The sequence below is a fragment of the Symphalangus syndactylus genome, chromosome 2, assembly GCF_028878055.3.
Source record: "Symphalangus syndactylus isolate Jambi chromosome 2, NHGRI_mSymSyn1-v2.1_pri, whole genome shotgun sequence".
Lineage (NCBI taxonomy): Eukaryota > Metazoa > Chordata > Mammalia > Primates > Hylobatidae > Symphalangus > Symphalangus syndactylus.
In genome coordinates this window covers 120083812-120105066 of record NC_072424.2, presented here as the reverse complement: position 1 = coordinate 120105066, position 21255 = coordinate 120083812, and the positions used below count along the sequence as shown (strand labels likewise).

The 21255-nt window shown below is 37.9% G+C and overlaps 1 protein-coding gene across 7 annotated transcripts in view; it reads right to left on the bottom strand.

The window, feature by feature from the left end:
* ADGRG6 (adhesion G protein-coupled receptor G6) overlaps positions 1-12130 on the bottom strand; it is a 142897-nt gene extending 130767 nt beyond the window's left edge. For 5 of the 7 annotated variants that reach the window (XM_063622841.1, XM_063622848.1, XM_055265824.2 and 2 more), the window contains exons 1-2: positions 11662-12102; positions 4372-4472 (exon numbers count right to left, since the gene is read on the bottom strand). In XM_063622841.1, the coding sequence (XP_063478911.1) occupies positions 4372-4472; positions 11662-11663 (103 nt within the window). In that variant the 5' untranslated portion in view covers positions 11664-12102. Of the gene's footprint in view, positions 1-4371; positions 4473-11661 lie in introns of all 7 variants that reach the window. The other 2 variants (XM_063622842.1, XM_055265808.2) reach the window with 1 other exon arrangement.
* Between the last annotated feature and the right edge of the window lie 9125 nt (positions 12131-21255).

Below are 21255 nucleotides of genomic sequence, written 5' to 3'. Positions count from 1 at the left end.
AATACACAATACTAAATTTTTTTTAAAAAGTGTACATTCATAAAAGGATTATTTTTCTAGACATTTGAAAGTCCTTTGACCAAACTTTAACTCTTATAGACTGCAATGTAATTGATAATAATTGTTCATTTTATGACAAGAAAAATTAACACATGCTACTAAATAATAACTGTTCATTTTAGGATAAGAAAAATTAACACATAAGCAAACAAAAAAGCACAAGATTAGTTTTACACAATCACCTGCCTTCCAGAACTATGCCCTGGGCTAGAAAGTACACAATTCAGGCCAGATTTTACTTTCAGAAACATTTCCCCTTGCAGCTGTTGATGTCTTATAGATATCAGAATAACACTGTGCTTTGAAACGATCTGCTGATATCATTGATTTTCAGGAGAAGGGAGGCTCCTCCCGCACTGCTCATGACTAAGACGATCTGTGTGGAAACAGGCTCTTGGTTGCTTAGAAATGTATTGGATCTTGGCTGTTTCCCACTCTACTTGAATCCATAACCCTCTGTCTGCTTGACATATCATCATTCATCTTCAGAGTCATGGAGTGTTAGGCCACAAAAAAGAAGTTATTATCTGAAACTCCTTTTATAGATTCCTATTAAGTGAAGAAAGAGCCAGAGTAACAGTTAAGTAACTAACAAAATTTAAATATTTATACACTTATACGCCTCTCTGGTCATTTTTATATGGCTTTTTTTAAGAAAAGAAATTCATCAGTTTTTTTTCAGATGACTAAAGTAACACCTGATCATCGTAAGAAGGCAAAAAAATTCAGAGGTGTATAAAGTTCCATCGTCATCCCTCCTCTTTCTCCAAACTGTGCCTCTGAGATAACCCATTTTAGAAGCCTGATGAGTATCATTCCATGTTTTGTTAACATGTTTACAAAGTCTTATATAAACATAGATACATAATGCATCCAGGTTTGTAATGTAAGCTATTACAAATCTAAGATAATTTTATCTTGTTCTACAATACAAACTTCTGGGCTCAAGCTATCCTCCCACTTCTGCCTCCTTAAGTGCTAGGATTACAGGTGTGAGCCAAAGTGCCTGATTATAATTTGCTTTTTAATTCAACATTATTATCATGAATAGCTTTCCAAACCAATAGGCAGTTTGACCACATTGTTTTGAGACACTGCACAGTATTCCACGGAACAAATGTAATATAATGCACATAACCATCCCCCTTTCAGTGAACAACGCCTTTTCCAGTTTGCTATTGCAATGCTAGTTAACATAGTGATACAGATTTCTCTACATATTTATGTTTTTTATTTTATAGGGTATATGCCTACATGTGACAGTGATATACCAATGTACACATTCTTAATTTTTTTATGTTACCTAATTACTCTCCCAAAAGAGTCAACAGTGTCAGTGTACGCTCTTTTCCCAACAATTTTGATTGTATTGGATGTTGTCAACTTTTCTAAATGGTTTCAAGATAGTAGGTGAAAATAAATCGCATTTTATTGTTTTAAGGCATACTTCTATGGCACGAGTGTAAATATTCTAAATTGTTATTTTATTTTAGCTCTTATTAAAGGTTATAATCATCACTTGTCAAGACACAGTGAGCTATTTTTCCACACTACTTTTGAAAATACAGAAGGTCACAAAACTCACATATTTCTTTTTCAAGTGTCCCATGAAATACAAATGTTAACTTACCTACTAGCAAACTTAATACTGCAATTCTGTTATAAGAATTAAACTATGGATGTTGTTGGAATCAAACCATAAGATTCTAATTTTAATCATCTGAACTACGTGTCAATTGTAACAACCAAAAGAGATCTGCCAATCTCCTAACCTAGCTATCACAGTCAAATTAACGAAACATTAACAAACAAGACAACAACCAAAATCTATGCGGATTATCACTAAGAATATGATATGATCCAGTGGAGCTCCTTCGACTTGAGGGATAGGGAAGGATTATGTGAGGTGGTAATAATTAAACTGAGATCTGAGTGTCAAAAAGAACCAGGTGAGGGAGAAGAGGAGCCTAGGAAGGCATAGACAAGGAATAGAAAGGCCAATGTGTCTACAAAATAGTGAGAGTGGGAGAGAATAGGAGGATAGAAGGAGGAATTTTAAAGATTAAAAGAGAAGTAGATTTGAGAATAGGAGATAGGAACTAGGAGTCCTGTTTGCACATTCGAAATTTAAGGCCTATTATAAATCCAAGGGTAGATGAGGATCAGCAACTCAAGAGATGGCTCTTGGGGCCAGGAAGGGGCCAGGATGGACAATACAGATTTAGCGGACACTGGCATCAAGATGCTATTTAAAGCAACTTGAGATCATCTAGGGGTTATCCAGAGAAGCAAAAATTAGTCAACGAATGTGTAAACAGGGATATAACATCAGTTAAGCACTAAATAGTCTTCAAAAACATAGCAGTATTACACTTTGATTTATGCAAAAAAGTATTTTAAGTATCAGATATATCCAAAGTTGTACTATGCACTATTTTAAATGGCTTGGGAGTTCATTATAAGGAATTCCATGCTGAGTCATCTTATGAGGCAAAAAATTTACAATACCAATAATATCCTCTAAAGAGTGTTTGTGAATTCAGATATTTACCTGTGAGGTGGTGGCATTTTAAGTGAGTCATTATTAGAGTGATATAGGTATTAATACAAAATGTTCTGGCCTCAAAAGTGAACACAGGAAACTATCTGTCACAAAACCTTATCTGATACACCAAAAAAGTTTAATAATGCAGGAAATAACAAATAAATAAGAAAATCTCGTGTGAGAGAATAACTTAACAAGTGTAAGTACTTTGATTCTGGTGACCTTGAGAATGAGTGCCTCCTTAAATTTTGTACCCCAGGTGATTCTCTTCCCTCAGCCTGGTCCCAGACAAGTTGGTTCCTTTTCTTTAGCCTAAAAACACATGCTTTATTTATTCAAATGATTAAAATTCAAGAATGTGCATATATTAATTAAAATGTTGACATCTAAAAGTCCAAATTGGAGGTGCTGTGGTCTCAAGAAGCCTTAAAAATATACAAATACGTGACCTAACAAAAATGAAAGTAGACTTCAACTAATAATGTTAATCTCATAATTTATCTCATATCATGTCATTGATTCTTAGAGAATCACTTTTGAAAGTAGTTCAACACCGTACATCATAAAATCTATCTTTAATTTTTCAATCTGTTTACAAGTGTGTTTCCTTGAATAATGACAGTAATAAGGAAAATGGCTTTACAATAAAATTCTAACAAATACAAACACAAAATTCACTGAAAGATCTGTTCTGTTTTGAAGCCATTAAATAAGTGCCAGGGATTTTCCAAGTAAGTAATTGGAACTCTTAAAACACTTGGAGGCTTGGAAAAAAAAGTTTTCACATCTCAATGTAAGTTTAATTTCTTGATGCGTGAATAAGCAATTTTAGCAGATAATCTATTTCCATGATGTTTAAATTGTATTATGATAATATAGATACATTATAAATATGAAATTAATAAATCTTGATTAAATTCCAAGTAATAAATACATAAGACTTCAAGAATTATGATTTTCTTAATTGACATTTTAGCTTTATTCTAAAGGAAAACATAATAAGCCTAATACATACACCATGAGAAAACAAAGAGTAAAGCAGAATGGACTTAAATAAATTTGCTCAGTTCAGTGACAAAACCAGAAAATGAAGAAACGGTTTACTTTTAAACATCATTCACATTCCTCAGCCTCTAACTGGCTTATTCATATAATTTGCTGTTTACAGAAAATTTAGTTTTTTTAACAGCCACCAAGATCTTATTTCAAAGTTCAAAAAAATGTAATTAGAAAAAATAAATACTTTAATTCCAAAAATGCTGCAATTAAAATTAACTTTTTCATATCAAGTAAATTAAACTGCATAGTCTAAAACTTAATTTCCAATTCCTAATTCATATTGCAACATGCTAATAAAATGAGGATGAATGAAACTAGCAAAGTCTGTACTTTCCATAAATAACTATACGAAAACTTGAAAAGAGAAGTACTGTATATTTATTCAACAGTAGAAGAAACAGCTAGGACTTTTTAAATGCGATTTATGTAGTTATCTCATCACTCAATATGGGCTAAGTAAATAAATAAAAGACAACAAAGATTAAAGAAATAAACTCATTAGAAAATATAACAATGATCAAAGAAATAGTATTCACACAAAATTCAAAGAGGACAGACAAATCATCAACAGAAAAAAAACCACCCTATAAGGATAGAAACAGGAAAAAAAAAGGCAGTAAGTAAGGCAACGTAAATAAGTAGCATGCTTACACTGCAGACAATGTCATCATGATTAAATTTGAGACGTGAAAGAGAAAGAGTCTTACCTGAGTGAGGAACCCATATGATATATAAAGCAAATAAGAACAGAAGAGGACTGGGCTTCCATTTCCAATGGCAGCTCCACATTCGATCTGAGCGAAACATCCTGCAAAGAAAGAAAATGGCAATTAGGACATTCAACATTCAGTAAAGCATTATGACAAATAAAGTAAAACTATAGGTTTCCAGTAGGGACTGGAACATAAACCTTTTTCATCCTTGCTTCCAAATAGAGGAGGAACTTAAAAGATGACGACGACCTGATCACTTCCTTCAAGCTAATTAGCAAAAGAAAATAAATCCATGCATTTTATTTGCCACATGGTAGCACTTTCCTTATCAAAATATATATAATAGGTGATTTCTGCATGAAGATGAGTAATCAGACAATTCAAAAAAATTATTTATTAAAAAATAAGGCAATGTTAGCTTCAGCCTCACCAGACTCATGTTCATCTGGGTAGAAGAAGGATGTTTCTATCAACCTTCCTTACAATATCCCAGAAATTTAGACTGTAAGGAAATGTTTTCCTTAATGTCTGTTGCTTTACAAATGGAAATATTTAAAATAAAATCAAATTGCCCAAACTCTGTTCTATCCCCTAAAGTGATACACCGAAGCATTAACATTCAAAAAAAGGTAAAGTCTTTATATATAAAATAGCTATCAATGTCTTTAAATGGCTATTAAACACCAGGTATTATAGAAAGTAGTAAATGACATTAGATGGAGAGGTGGTGCTTTGAAAACTCAACAATCCTTCTGCACAATGTACTCATTTAATTCTGAAAATTATATTTAATAATGAATTACAAAGGAACATTCATATTATATTGTCTCAAAACAATGGTATAATACAGTTCATTGAATCAGCACCATCAAAAAAAGGCAAACCAGCAAAGAAGGAAGAAATTACAAAAGTCAGTCATCAAAAGGGACCATAAGTGGACTGGTGAGCAGAAGAGTTGTGAGGCAGGAAGGTAAGTAAGCAATAGTCAGAAATCTCCAGGAGACCTAAAAATCCCCTGAGAAAGAGTTACTTTGCCTGTAAGTAGTAACTGAGACTCATTTTATCAAGGAGCAACTAATAAGATACTTTAGGGTTACAGTAATATCTACCCTAAAGCCTGAAGTTTGCTTACCTGAGTAAAATGTGTAATACTAAACAGAAAAGCAGAAAGAGAAATACTGCAAATGAGCAAAATTAGACATTAAAGGACTTCTGCACTTGCCTCAAGCCTGCATTTTTAATCTTTAAGAGACCATCTCCATCTCATAGCCAAGAGAATAAGCTTAGAGTGAGACACTACTTATGAACTATGCTGCAAACCTTGGGAAATTGCTTGATCGCCTTGTGCCTCCTATTTCTTACCTGTAAAATAAGGAACAGCAATGAACCTAGTCCACAGTGTTGCTGAGATGATTACATAAGACGACGCCTTTCAACGACAGTTCCTGACACTCAGCAAGTGCTCAATAAATATTAGCTATTATTATTATTACTATCACTCCAAGCATTCTCATTTAAGTGGTGTTATTCTGCCACCGTGAAATCAAAGGAAAAGACTCAAGCAAGAGTAAACAAGATTAATCTCATATGCCAACACCAATCAATTGACTTTATGGTCATTTCTGGGATCACCTGGGCCAGAAATGAAATTGGTTATTCATGTTTACTATGAATAAGGAAATGTTAAGTGTCTGAAATTCAAGCCATGTTTTAGTATTCACCAAACTAGAAGTTCTAGAATCATGCAGCTCTCCTGATGGAAATTCCAAACTAGGAAAATTCAAAACTAGGAAAAGGTTAAGATTTGAAGAGTATCTGTTGTTTGCAAGCTATGTTTTCAAATCCATCCATCCAAAATATTTGAGATTAAAAGAAGTACTGCCAATGAGAAGTATGTTTTAGTAGGTAAGAAATTAGTAATTATAATAATGGATGTGGACTCTCGAACAGCACCAACTTACCTCCTGGTGCCTCTATAAATTGTGTGGTTTGCAGGGCAAGTACTTAAACCCTTAGTCTTTTCTTCTCTAAATAGGATATTACCTGCCAAAAAGAACTTGAAATAACAGTACAGGGTAATCTGTAGGGGCTTTTAAAACGGTAGGTGACAAACTTCCGTCCCATAGAAAGTTCACTTATTTGAAAGAATAGGCCTGTTTCCTACTGATGCTGGATGAATGAGTATGCTTTTAAAACAAAAGCACAATTATATATTCAAAGAAATTTAGAGCTAGAAGAACCAATGCTGAAGTCTAATCTAACCTTTTCATTTCACAAAAAAGGAAACTTAGGTCCAGAAAAATAAAGAGACAGACCAATCAAACCTGGCTGTCACCCTTACAGATATTAACAGAAGGATGTATCAGCTCAAGAGAATTCCCAGCTTCTTACACTTTTTGACATATGACAATTATCTTTCATCAGCATGTGAATAATGGCTGTCTCTTAGATTCATGTAATCTCTAAATAATACTCATAGATTCCTGCTCATTAGTTTGGCCACAAAACACTGTTTATGCGCTCAGGCAACTTCTTTGCTATAAAAGGTTTCAGCATTTAGGGATTCCATATTCAATTCTGAAGCAGTCTTATCAAAGCTGCCTGCAATCCTATCAGTTGCAAATGATGACCATGGCTTAAGGCATTCCATGTCTCCAGACTCTATCACTTCAGACAGAAAAGAAACCCAACAAGGCAAGCACTTGTAACTAAACAAACCATAGGACAGGCCAACTTTCATCCACTTTACTGTTTACTGAAGAAGATAAACAAATAAATTAAGAATAGAACAGAGGAAGGAAAGTACTATGTGTTTTCTCAGGGGATCACTTAGCAAAGATACATCCCTGAGATTTAAATAACTATCTCCCAAGAATGGAAAATCCTGAACAGGGTTACTAAGGTTCTAAATAGGAACTACGAGGAAAAAAAACACACACAAAAGTACATTCTTATACCATTTTGATTGTGGCCTTAAAGTTTTATTGAAGACAGCAGGAACATTTTTTAAGTAAAAGACAGTCATAGACTCCTATATTTGAAAGGAATCTAAAGATTATGCCAAAAAAACCTATCATCTTACAGGTGAAAAACTAAGATACTAAACTACTCGCCCAAGATCATAAGATCAGTGGTGTCAGAGCCAAAAGATCCTTTTTGTCACTTGGCTTCCAACCTAGTGTCCTTTTTGAGAACCACACTACCTCTGTTGCAAACTTGTTCCCTTTTTCAATCTACATAGGCTACAAAATACAATTTGCTTGAGTCCTGTTTCCAGAAGCTTTAGAATGTAACCCTTCTATAGAATTGCTTTAAATGTGGATATGATTCCTTGTAGGCATTATTTTATCCAAATGGATCACCGAAATAATCTTAAAAACCTACCACTTTCCATCTCTCTACTCCTACTGGTTTCCCCAAAAGTCACAATTTAAAGAGAAATTAGTGAAGAAATTTTGATATTAGTGGAGAAATTGAAATGATACTAATGCAATCAATACCAGCAACTGTCAGAAACAACTGCTCTTGCCATATCCCAACTCTGTTTCTATGGCAAATCTTTTCATAAAAGGGACTGGGGAATGGCAGAGAAAATACCTTAATTCTTCCAGAGTGAAAAGAACAGTAATTTGGTTTATTCAAGTCTGCTCATAATCGTTTTTCTTTTTTTTTTTTTTGGTTAAAGATCATGTTCCTGAGCCAAAGCAATGTATTAAAAAAAAAAAAGTGCTATTCTATTAACTCGATTTAAAGTATCTTTATTAAGTTGGGTGTACCTCCACTTCAAAAAGGCTGATTTATTCCTCAACCCTGCACAAATCTTAAACTTTATTTGAACAGTAACATGCATAACTGGCTTATACTAGAGGTGACAGTAAAACTCAGCCTTAAGAATTACATACATAGGTACACAAGAATGAGTACACGTGAAACTTGGGAAATCTGAAAAAGAGAAGTAAATTGTGTCAATATACTGGTTTTAATATTGTACTATAGGTTTTCCAAATGCTACCATTGGGGGAACTGGGTCAAAGGTATATGGGATCTCTATTTTTTGGCAACTATATTTGAAGTTAGAAATATATTTAAAATCTCAATTGAAAAATTAAACTCTTAAGCCCTTATGTATACAACTTGTTCTCACATGGTTCAGAAAAATATTGCGTGTGTGTGTGTGTGTGTGTGTGTGTGTGTATGTGTGTGTACAGGAGGGGCTGGTTGAGGGGGCAGGAAAGGAGGAACAGGAATGATTGAACAAATGGGGCCAATAATTAGAATAGGTGATTCTGGGTAAAAGGTATAGAGATGTGTTCTTTGCATTACTTTTATTCTTGAAAACTTCCTGTAGATTTAAAATGATTTCTAAAAGAGTTAAAAAGTTCACATTTACATTGAAACATATCATTGTTTTCATGTCACGGCCCTCTCCTCACTATTGAGTATTATTGCTTTAATCACTGTCACTTTGATAAAAGAAGTTGCATCTCATTTGAATTTCCATTATTCGGATTGTCATGTTCAAGTCATTTGTATGGTTTTCTATTACAAATATAAATATTTTCTTCATTGATTTGTGATTTCTTAACGACTTATTTTAAATATGTTAAACTTTTGTCATATTTGCTCTGTTTTAAATAAATAAATCTTGAAGCTTTTTTTTAAGGCATTCCAGATAATTCCATTTCAAGTAATGCTTATAAAGGAAAGTAAGATGACACTCAGGTAGCCACATTTTTTGATCAATATATCCTTTATATGGCACCACCCCAGTCAACTAGTATGCATCTTAACATCATCCAGTGTAGATAATAATCTCATCCAATTAGAAATGAAAATTGAAAGATACAGTTTTTGCCCATGCATACCACAAACATTGAACAAAGTCTTTTCTATTTAGTCTAAATTCTAAATAGACTGTAGAAACTTTTAATCATCCCATCAGAAATGTAAACTCTGTAAGATATTTAGGCCGTTAGAAAAATGGTCAGGTTTTAAAAAGTGGTCATTAGTTTATTTTTAATATGTAAACTAATTCTCTTTCAAATCATTATTTCCAGACATCAGAGTCATGTGTCCAGTTAGGCTACAAAACTACAGGCTTCTAATATTTCCCATAAGCCAAGAGACAATAGCCTTATTCACCATTCATATTGAAAAAGCACAATGTCATGTAATTTATATAAGCCATAAATGGAACAGTAGCTTCATGCAGCTTGAGACAAATTAATGCAAGTCTCGCTACATCTACTAAATTTCTTAGGGTATGAAAAATATGCAGTCACTACAACTCCCAAATATATTCGTAAAGTCTATAATTAAAGAACTTGAGTATAACAATATACAAATATACTTTCTCCACAAGGAGGAGGCAGAAAATACACTTCAGTAGTTTCTGAACTTGAATCTATTAAAATTTAAAGGATAATATAGCTTATGTTACCCATTTTAACATTTTTCAACAAGATAGTAAGAATATTTATCTTGGAAAGGTTGGTAATTCTTTCCATATATTCTAACAAACCAATACCTGAAAAGAATCAGACCATCCTAAACCACTCCATATGAATCGTAAGCAGCAAAATGGAAAAAAATATACTTACCATCTGGTAAAAAATGAAAACTTTCAGTCAAAATAGCTCAGCAAAGAATCTCAAATCCAGGTATCAAGCCCTATTTTCTATGTGATTTCATATTCACGCTTTTACCCTATAATGACATGATTTTTTAATCACGAAGAATTCAAATGGACTATATAACTTAATTTCAAGATCAGGAAATTTTTACATTACCTGCTGATAAGTTTAACATCTTTTATTTTAAAAACAGGTATTTATACTTTTATGTGTAATATGCTTTTTTTCTCATAAGATCAAATGCTTAGGAAAGCTGAAAAAAACTGGGCAAATACCTGCTGTTAAAATCCCTAGTATATTTTCAAGAAAAACTGAAGTTGAAAACAAGCTCATATTACTTCAAAATGTGTAGCCTGTATATGAGAACAAGTCTTATATGAAAATGCTGGCTGTATCCCAACATAAATTTTTTCAAGTTATACCTTGCCGATTCCACTGGCATAAAGGAAACTTTAAAACTCCCAGGTGTGGAATTATTTCACATGCTGTTTCAGTAAAAATAAGTGGTTCATTTCTGATTACATCTCACAGTACCTGGAACAGAGTTACAGAGTGCTAGGCTTGTGGGCACTATCCTTTCTTTCTCCTATTTTAAAAATGTGTGTTGGGGAGTGGGGAAGTAGGGAATGGAAAGTGCAGGAAAGTCTGGAAAAAACAGGTCCAAGGGGGCATGTACTGAACTGAAAGAGTAAATTCATGTAGGATCCAGGAGTTGGGGGAAGGAGGGTTAAGTACCAAGTTCTAGAAATCGTTGTACATGAGTTAGTGGAAGGGGATAAAATGTCTGTCACGGTGTCCGCTCAAGATTAAGTAAAACACCAGAAGGAAAATTACCTATTACAGGAAAAAAGAAACTTCTTCGTTGGCCACAAAAATAAGCTTGGCCCTTTCGAGTACAATCTTCCTTTTCCCACTCTGGAAGGCCAGACGGCGCTTGGCGACCCTTTCTGGGGGTCGCTGTGCGCCACCTCACCATTAGGATGACAATTCTATGGAGGCAAAACCTTTTAGGTTTCTCTGTTTCAATGCCCCAATTTCCCCCGCCCCCCATAAGTCTATGGAAGTCCCCTCAGATCATATCACGTAACGTGGCATAACCCTTAATTACTTCTTAATCTACAAAGCACACTGAAAACATTTTCTGCGCACCTTAAAAAAAATTCAAACACCCCAAAGATCCAAGAATAACTTCTACAGTCAATGGTGACAATGTGTAAAGTCAACATTTTCTCGGCATACCAGTACCTTCCAAGCCCCCAGGTGTTGATCCGGGAGAGCGCCTTCTTGGCAGGGCCAGGCCCCTGGACTGAGGAGCCGTGCCTGTTACTCCTTGTTTAATTTGAATTGAAGACAGGTTTTCCCCATTCTTGAAGCCCTGCCCTTCTTATTAGGCTTTACACCGCCCAAATGTGAGGTTTACCTCGCTGGGGGAAAAAAAAAGCCACACACACATGTCACAACTCCACTTGGCAACAGGCCTACTCCTCAGTGCCTCGCGGGGCAAACTGAAGACAAACCGGTTATTCCCTCCGTGCAGTTGAAGTCCTTACAAAATCATTTCTCTCGAGGATGGGGTGGTCGGGGAGGGGGCGGCAGAAGGTGGACACAGATAAAAGAGTGAAGGAATTCCGAGCTGAAAGGTGAGACTTACATGTTGACGTTACTGCGCCGAGGTCCCCTTTGGCCGCAAGATCATCCTCCGCTACTTTCCCGCTCTGCTGCGGCTGCTCCACCCAGGGGGAACCCAGGCGCCCCAGCCGTGCACCGCGGCGGGACCCTCCTTTACGCCGTTTCTGGAGAGTTCATGGGCTTTCCTGACGGCGCAAGGTGAACCCTGGTCGCGGCAGCGTTCAGCGCAGGGCCTGCGGACGAGGAAGCAGGCTGGCGGCAGGTTCCTCCTCGCAGGGAAGTTGGCAGGGTGAGGACGAGAAGCTGAGGAAGTCGGGTGTGCGTGGGGCTGGTGCTGAGGAGACCGGGCCGGGCAGGGGTGCGCGTCGCAGGTCCTCGCCCCCGCTGGCGGGAGGCGGGACTTGGCCACCACTCTGGGGACTTGGGTCCCCCTCGCGGGCGCAGGCGGCTCTCCCCGGACCCGTGCGCTCCGCCCGCGCTTCCGGCGCCACGGCGTGACTGGAGCAGAGCTCAGGTGCGGCGGCCCCGGCGGCGTGCGGCGTGTGACCCGACTCCGGCTGCCCTGGTCTGGGCGCTCCGCGGCTGGGGCTGTCCCGAAGGCGTAGCTGCCCCACCCGGGATCTTCAACCCCAGGGCCGAAAGGGAGAAGTCGCCCCGCGGGGCGGGACAGGCGCTCTTGGAGCGAGCAGCGAAGGGAGAGTGGCGGGGGTCGGCGTGGGGTGGGCGATGGGCACAGAGCCGAGCTCAGCTCCCCGGCTGGGAGGGGACAGGGCGGACCAGGAGGTCGCCGAAACGCCGGGAGCGCTGAACCCGAGAGACCCTCGGCGAGAGAAAGGAGAAGCTGGGAAGGCAGGCGCTCCTGTGGCATCTCCCCAGCGTTTGCAGCCCACCCGAGTCCCCGCGCGGGTCCCCCCGCCACGCTCCTGGGCTGTGGCTTTGCTTCACTTTTCTGCCACTTTCTTTACTTAACTTTTCTGTCTTCTCTGACTAGTTCGCTTGCTCGAAAAAATGAAGGGATGTTAACAGGGGGCTGGGAAGATGGTCACATAACATTTTATTGAGAGGGATTGATTTGCCAACATAAATCCAGCTGCTCGTTGGGGAAAGTTAGCTGCCTGCTCTCCAATGCTCCTGTAAAGTAGCTGCCTGGCAAAGGGATCTGGACACACCTCCTTGGGAATGAGAAGAGAGAAGGGCTCACACTTGGAAAGAGGTTTTCTTCCCATTGTGTACTGCCAGAGTTAGTCCACAAAATGCTAGAGGCAAACCTTCCGGTGCCAGGGCTGTATGTACGTCCAGAACCTCAACAGCTCAGCTTGCACGGTGTACATACTGGCACATGCACAGGCCACATACAGAAGTGCCCTAACAATTATTTCACGCTGATTAGCTTATGATAGAGAACTGTTGGTGGGTGCGGGGGTGAGGAAGAGGTAAAGCAGGACTTACAGTTACAGGCAGAAAGGAAGCTGGAACGCTGCCACCAATTCCAGAGGCCTGAACATCTAGGGTGTGTTCTACTTGTCATTTTTATCCATATTCATTTTGATGAATAAACAGTATGATTAATAGAGACATTGAGTTGTAGCATTTAAGGGAAGCTAAAGTTCTTCTGACCAACTCTCTCACATTAACAGGTAGGGAAATGAGACTGACAAGATCTGAGGTCTGTGCACACTAGCTAGAGGTGACCAGGGGCTAAGATTAGGTTTCCAGACTCCCCTTTGAGTCAGTCACTATTACACGATATAGTCCCAAAGAAATTTAAGGGCCACTCTTGGAATTTTTTAAAAGCAACATGTATTTCACAGTTTTGTGGGTCAAGAACCTGGATGTACCTTAGCTCAATGTCTCTCAGGAGGCCACAATTGGAGTGGTGACTAAGGCTGTGATCTGATCTGAAGGCTTGACGGGAAAGATCTACATCCAAGTTCACATATGTATTTGTTCCAGTCATAGAATTTTAAAGTTAGAAGAAACCTGGAAACATAAGAGCAAATAAATATAAGTAACTGCCAGGCATGGTGGCTCATGCCTGTAATCCCAGCACTTTGGGAAGCTGAGGCGAGTCAGTTGAGGTCAGGAGTTCGAGACCAGTTTGGCCAACATGGTGAGACCTCATCTCTACTGAAAAAAAAAATATTGGCCACGGTGGTACAGACCTGTAATCCCAGCTACTTTTGGTGAGGCAGGAGAATCACTTGAACCTGGGAGGTGGAGGTTGCAGTGAGCTGAGGTTGCACCACTGAACTCCAGCCTGGGCAAAAGAGCTAGACTCTGCCTCAAAAAAAGACAAGACAAGACATATAAATAACTGCATTATTCAGTGTTCTCCAGAAAAACAGAGCCAGCTAGATGTGTGTATGTACATAGATATATATATTTTAGTTTTAAGGTATTGTGGAGGTACAAGTGCAAAATTTACAGTCAGGCAGCCTGGAGATTCAGGGAAGAGTTATAGTCCAACTCCAAATGCAGTCTGGCAGAATGCCTTCTTGCTTAGGGTAGATCAGTCTTTGTTCTGTTAAGGCCTTCAACTGACTGGATGAGGCCTACCTGCAGAATGGAGGATAATCTTCTTTGTACATTGTCCACTGATTTTTTAATAGTTTTTATTCTGATTTTCTTTTTGACATTTATTTTTATCTTTAATTGACATAATTATATATATTTATGGGATACAATGTGATATTTTTATATTTTTATCATTCCATGTGGAATGATTATATCAAGCTAATTAACATGTCTATCATTTTTGTGATAAGAACATTTGATATTTAGCAATTTTGAAATATGAAAGGCATTATTATCTATATTTACAGTGCTGTGAAATAGATTTCAAAAACTTATTCCTTCTAACTGAAACTTTGTATCCTTTGACCAACATTTCACCATTCCACCCCACCTCACCCTCTAGCCTCTGGTAACCACCATTGTACTCTCTACAATTATGAGTTTGTCTCAGATTCCACATATAAGTGAGATCATTTGCTATTTTTCTGTCCATCAATGGATGAATGGGTAAAGAAAACGTGGAATATATACACATCAGAATGCCGTTCAACCTTTAAGATAGAAATTCTGTCATTTGTGACACATGGATGGACCTAGAGGACATTATGCAAGGCCCACTGATTCAAATGTTCATCTCATCCAAGAAACACCATCACAGACACATACAGAATAACGTTTGGCCAAATCTGGACACCAAGAAGACATTATGCAAGGCCCACTGATTCAAATGTTAGTCTCATCCAAGGAACACCATCACAGACACATACAGAATAACGTTTGGCCAAATCTGGACATCAAGAAGACAGTAGTTTTCACACGTGCTATTATTATATGTTAAAATGTTCATAATTTTATGCATTGAAATTAATATATGATCAGAATCATAGCTAAAATATTAAAATGAATCGGTGCCTTTCATTGGTCAGTTTGTTAACAAAATCTGTATATTTTGACAGTTTTGTCCTCAAACTAAGAATTTGTTCTTTTCTTTTGAAAAAGCATGTTAGGAAAATGGAGTGTATGGTGGAAAGTACATAGTCTTTTAATGCAATAGACCTGGATTCTAAACTTGACCCTACGATTTTTCAGCATTGTGAACTCTAGCAGTTTACTGTGTAAACTAAGCTTGATTTGTAAAATAAGAATAATAATACTTACAGTGTTTAACTCATAGAACTGTTAGGCAGATTCAGTGAGACATTCTGATGTCATTAGACATTCTAATGACATGAAGCACTCAGCATATTTCCTGAAATTTGCTAATATTAGTTGTCTCTGCCCGCCCTATTATCATTATCCTAAACTGAAAAGTGCCAAGACCACATTCCTCTACATACAGGAATCTTCTGACAACGTTCCAGACAAAATGAATATTGAACATCTGTTTGAATCCCTTAACATTGATGCACACTCAACTGTGAGAAGCTTCCTCTTTCTGTGGATTGAATCAAACATTCATGCTTCCAACTCCCATTCAGAACAAGCACATTCTGTCATCCACAATAAGCCTTTCAAATATCTGAAGACAGCTATCATCTCTCTGTTCAGCATTCCTTCATTCAGTTTTGACAGCCCTAGTTATTTTAACCATTCAGTGTCTGGCTCCTCACCACACATGTGACTTGCCCTTTGCTTATCTGCATGTGAGTCAACGTCAGCCCTCTTTGCAATGTACTCAAAGTGGATTTCAAACCTCAGCCCTGAGGACAGTGAGATCCTTACCATTCCTGAACTGGATATTACTCTTGTGTAAATAAAAATTAGTGTTGACTTTTTGAGCAGCAAAAAATTATTTCAGCAACACAATTTCTGTCATTTTTGACAACATGGATGAACCTAGAGGGCATTATGCAAAGTCCAGTGATTCAAATGTTAATCTCATCCAAGAAACACCTTCACAGACATAATGTTTGACGAAATATCTGAACACCATGGCCAAGCCAAGTTGACACATACAATTAAGCATCAGATTAACCAAAAAGAGATGGACATACACATAAAACAAAATATAGCAGGAATAGTAACTGTAATGAATTGACCTTCTGTGTGCCAGGGAGTATATATAAATTTTATTCTACAAATCAAGTAGATTAATAAATATATATTTGTAAATAATTCAACCCAATTGGAAATTTCTATGTTTATGTTTCATTCTGCCTTAATCAATACAAGTCCTCCTGTTTCATCAAGTTTTTTGCTTTCTTCAGCAGAGAGGGTAGAAGAAAGTGGTCTTTGACTTACTTGTGTCAGTAGCTATCAACCTTTTTGGTCTGGCCGTTGGTCCACATAGGATGTCAGTCTGGTAAGTGAGGCTCTTTCAGGCTCTTTATTGATTCCCTTGATGGCCTGTCACAGTCTTCATAAGCCTGGCCCCCTCCAAGCAGCCCTTCTCTCTTTGTGGCCTTGCCTCCTTCCTGGGCCTCTATCTGAGGGGCAGGGTACACAGCTTCTCTTGGAAACAACTCAACTCCCTGATCTCACAAACTGCCCCTCCCCCACCCAACCTCTTTCCTAATGTGAGAAAATAGATAGCTTCTCATTTTTCTCTTTCTAAGAGAATGCAGTAGGCCAAGTTATGTACCTTGTGAGCAATAGAACAGGCTTTGTAAGATAAACTAGTGAAGGGGATCAAGATATGCCACCCCATGATATGCTACATTGGCATAATGATTGTTTTGAGCTGAAGGCAATTAGGAAGCAGCAAACACAGAAAAAGTTCTTTGTCCTCCCCTGATTTGCCTAAAAGCAGGACATGAATGTCCCTTTGTGAAGGTGTTCCTCCTTCCTTCTCCCATACCACAAAGAGGGAAACAACCATTATTACTGAAGTTGGAATGTCAGCACCAACATCGGTCTGCACAAACAAACCTTACTAAAATAATCCTTATCTTCCATTAGTTTCCCTTTATATATTTACTTTCCCACAATTTACTGTTCCTGAAAGCCTAAACTCCTTTTGTTTTGTCAGTTCTCCACAAACTTATCTTTCTTTGTTAAGATGGTATATAAGTTACAAATTCTAATCACACGTTTGAGTTACCCATCATTGCGTTCTTCTATATATGTGTACATTGCATGCATAAATAAATTCTGGGGTCCTTTTTTCCTGTTGATCTGTCTTTTTGAAGTGTAATTCACAGGCCCAAGCCACTGAACCTAAGAAGGTAAAAAAAAGGTTTTAATCTCCCTCCCTACAGAAGTCACTGGAAGTTTCTGAATAGACAAGAACATGATCTGACATATGTGGAAGATACACACTAGGGAGTTTAAAAGTAAGAACAAGGAGACTATTTAGCTGGCTGCTGCATATTCCAGGTAAGAGATAATAATGTATCATATGAACTATGATGGTCAAAAAGGAAGTGATGAGAAGTAATTGGATGTGGGATATTTTGAAGGTGATTTGTTTATAATTAGATATTGAGTATAAGAGAAAGCAGAGACAAAGAATACTCTGAAATATTTCTCTTACGCAACTGAGTGAATGGAGTTTTTAATCACTGAGTTGGAAAAGACTGAGGGGGAAACAGTTTTGGGGAGAAAACTCAAGAGTTCAGTTTTGGACATGGTAAGTCTGAGATATTCTAACACATGCAGCTAACTCACTGCCTGGAACTTATTAAGTATTTGATAAAAGTTGTTAATTAAGAAAGCATTACATTCTAAGATTTTGTCTGAAGTCAATGTCAAACTTCCTAGGTGATGCAGAATGAACTTTCATGGTAAGATGGAATTCTAATTAATTCTGAAGAATAGGTTGTACTTACACTGACAGTTTGAACCAGTGGAACTATTTTAGCAACAGTGTAGGAAAAGATGAAAAATTTTAAAAAAATTGTGGGAATGTGAACAAATAGCCTGGCTACAGTGGTAGATTCTAGAAGCCAATGAGGAGAGAATGGCTGATTGATGGTAAATTGTGGAAGGTTTGGAGAGTCAGGCTAAGGCTTTTGACTTGATCCTACAGGACATGCAGAAACAGTGAAGCTTATTTTTTGCTGTTTGTCTTTTGTTTTTGTTTATCTTGTTGGCAAGGAAGCCACAGAATTAAAGCAATGTTGTAGAAAACTAATCAGAATGGACCTATAATAAAGAAGACTTCTACAAGGAGAGAAGTTAGGAAGTCATTGCAGTAGCACTGGGTGAGATAATGAATACTGCAGCACCAATAAAAATATTAATTCAAGGAGAATGGAAATATGATTAGGTGGAAATATGAAGTTGAAGAGACCTAATTCTTATCTAGTCCAATCTTTCATAACATATCTAAACTGTTTGATGACTGACATTATGCAAAGTATGATTGGCTGGATTCTTTTTAATTTATACAATTGTACATGTTTGTTTGTTTTTGTTTTTTTTTTTTTTGCTATTTCTACATGATATTGTCTACTGTTTTCATTTGGAATGAATGACTCAAGCCCTGAGGTTAGAGATAAGAGGTTAGAGATGACCTATAAAGATAGCATGGAAGATAGAGTCCTTCCCATGTCACAGTAACAATCCTATGTACTTACATGCACCTGAGACACAAAATACAGTACAGAACTATCCCAGGATGATCTGGCTCTTCACAAAGATCTCTTATTGATGATTCATTAAAAGAACTTCCAGTCAGGTTAGGCTTTCTCAGGTTCTCATTGTATTGAGCACCAAATGGGAATTCCACCAAGCATTCCTTGGCTTTGCAATGCATGTATAAAGTACTATTGGGCCAAGTGTGGCGGCTCATGCCTGTAATCCCAGCACTTTAGGAGGCCAAGGTGGGCGGATCACTTAAGGTCAGGAGTTTGAGACCATCCTGGTCAACATGGAGAAATGCTGTCACCACTAAATTACAAAAATTAGCCAGGCATGGTGGCGGGTGCCTGTAGTCCCAGCTACTCAGGAGGCTGAGCCAGGAGAATCACTTGAATCCAGGAGGCGGAGGCTGCAGTGAGCCAAGATTGCGTCACTGCACTCCAACCTGGGCAACAGAGCGAGACTGCATCTTAAAAAAAAAAAAAAAAAGGCATTATTGCCTCACTATACTTTTTCTCTTAAAGTTTTTAGGAATCCTAGACTTGGGCTTTTAGGAATTGCAGGTGGAGAGAATGGCCTTGAGTATTCACCACTGTAGTAAAAATGTTTTGGTATTCTGTTGGTTTTCATCACCTTGCCCACCACTGGGCCTGGAGCCTGAAATCCAGAGCCTCTTTGATTTAGTTTCTCCAGAGAGTATCTTCCATGTCCTACCTGGTGGAGAAGCGTGATTGCCTAACTTGTGTGAGTTGAGTGTGGGACTTTGGGCCGAGTTGTTCTTTTATAGAGATCCTCTAGCAGTTTCCTACCTCACCCCGACATAAGAGGAATTCCATGCCTCCAATTTCTGAGCCTTTCTAGGTTGATATGGGCAGCTGTGCTTGCTTGCCATTGCACTCCTTCTGGGTAAACATTCAGATTTGACTTCTCTCTGCTAGGTCAGTCTCCTTTCCTCCATTAACATTCCAGGTTCATATATAGATCTCAGCATTACAGATATCTCCCGGCAATACTGAAGAGAGAATTTCTTTGAAGATGAACAAATAGACATGATTATAAAAACAAGTGTTAAATGGTGTATTAAATGATAAAACTGATCCTCTAAGAACTGAAGATTACTTTATAAAAATGAGCATATTTATCATTAATCAATTGTTAGAAATATTGGAGCTTAGTACATTTGTTCTAGTTTTTCAAAGATGAAGATTAAAAACTAAGCTACAGTTTAAGTTTCAAAGTATATGAAATCCTTGTTATTTTTAGCTAATTTTATATATTCTGAGATAAATAATATTTTACCATGTCATACATTTTAATTAAGTGTAAGTCCTAACATTGGTGAAATAAATCTCACATATTTTAGTTAGCATAGCTGTATACTATTACCTTGTCTTAGTTCATACATAAATATATGTGATGTCAGTGGTGATGGTAGCCAGAATTTCTGATGCTAGTATTTAGGGCATAACCATGACATGTTACTAAATCTTACTGCAATGATACTAAATCATTCTGAAATAACCAAGTCTTATGCCGGAAAATGTAAAACAAACAAAAGAAAAAACTAAGAAATTGCTCATATTTCTAGAAACAGCAACAAATCACACATTCACAAAATATTTGATCCATCAAACATGTATACAGTTTACAAAATTCTATCAGCATTTAGAGAAAAAACCCAGTAGAGATATGAATCTGTGTATGCAGTCAACTTTGTTGAATGTAGGGAGGGAAAAGTTGACTTAAGGTTTTAAAATCTCTGCCGGTCTCGGAGGAGCTAATTTTATTGTTAGAATTGTATGGCAGAGGGCTGGGCGCGGTGGCTCAAGCCTGTAATCCCAGCACTTTGGGAGGCCGAGGCGGGTGGATCACGAGGTCAGGAGATCGAGACCATGGTGAAACTCCGTCTCTACTAAAAATACAAAAAATTAGCCGGGCGTGGTGGCGGGCGCCTGTAGTCCCAGCAACTTGGGAGGCTGCGGCAGGAGAATGGCGTGAACCTGGGAGGCGGAGCTTGCAGTGAGCCGAGATTGCACCATTGCACTCCAGCCTGGGTGACAGAGCGAGACTCTGACCCAAAAAAAAAAAAAAAAAAAAAAAAAAGAATTGTATGGCAGAGTCAGGATAATTGGGAACAAAGGAAAGCACATTCCCAGGCCAGGAAATATGATTGAAGAGAAGACATGCCTATTAGACCAGAGATGAGAGTCATTAGGAAAAAACAATGAGAAATCAAATTTGTTTGAACGGGTACACAGAGCATAGCTACTCAAGGAACTTAAACTAGAAGTAGAGATCTTGGAAAATAAGAAATCAAGTGTTTCTAGGCCTTGGATCTAGCAGAATGAGCAGTGAACTTGGGGCTGCCAAACTCAGGGCACGATGGAAAAACACACAGCTTGAGACCCACAGAAGCAGGGAAACACAGGCTGCACTGCTCACTCCTTAGGTAACCTTGGGCAAAGATAGGCCTCTCTGAGTCTGATCTAATCTCATATCTAGAAATTAAAATAAATAATGCCCAGTTTTGCTAATTGCTATTGGTAAAATTACAAATATTAAGGACAGTATTTATAAGATG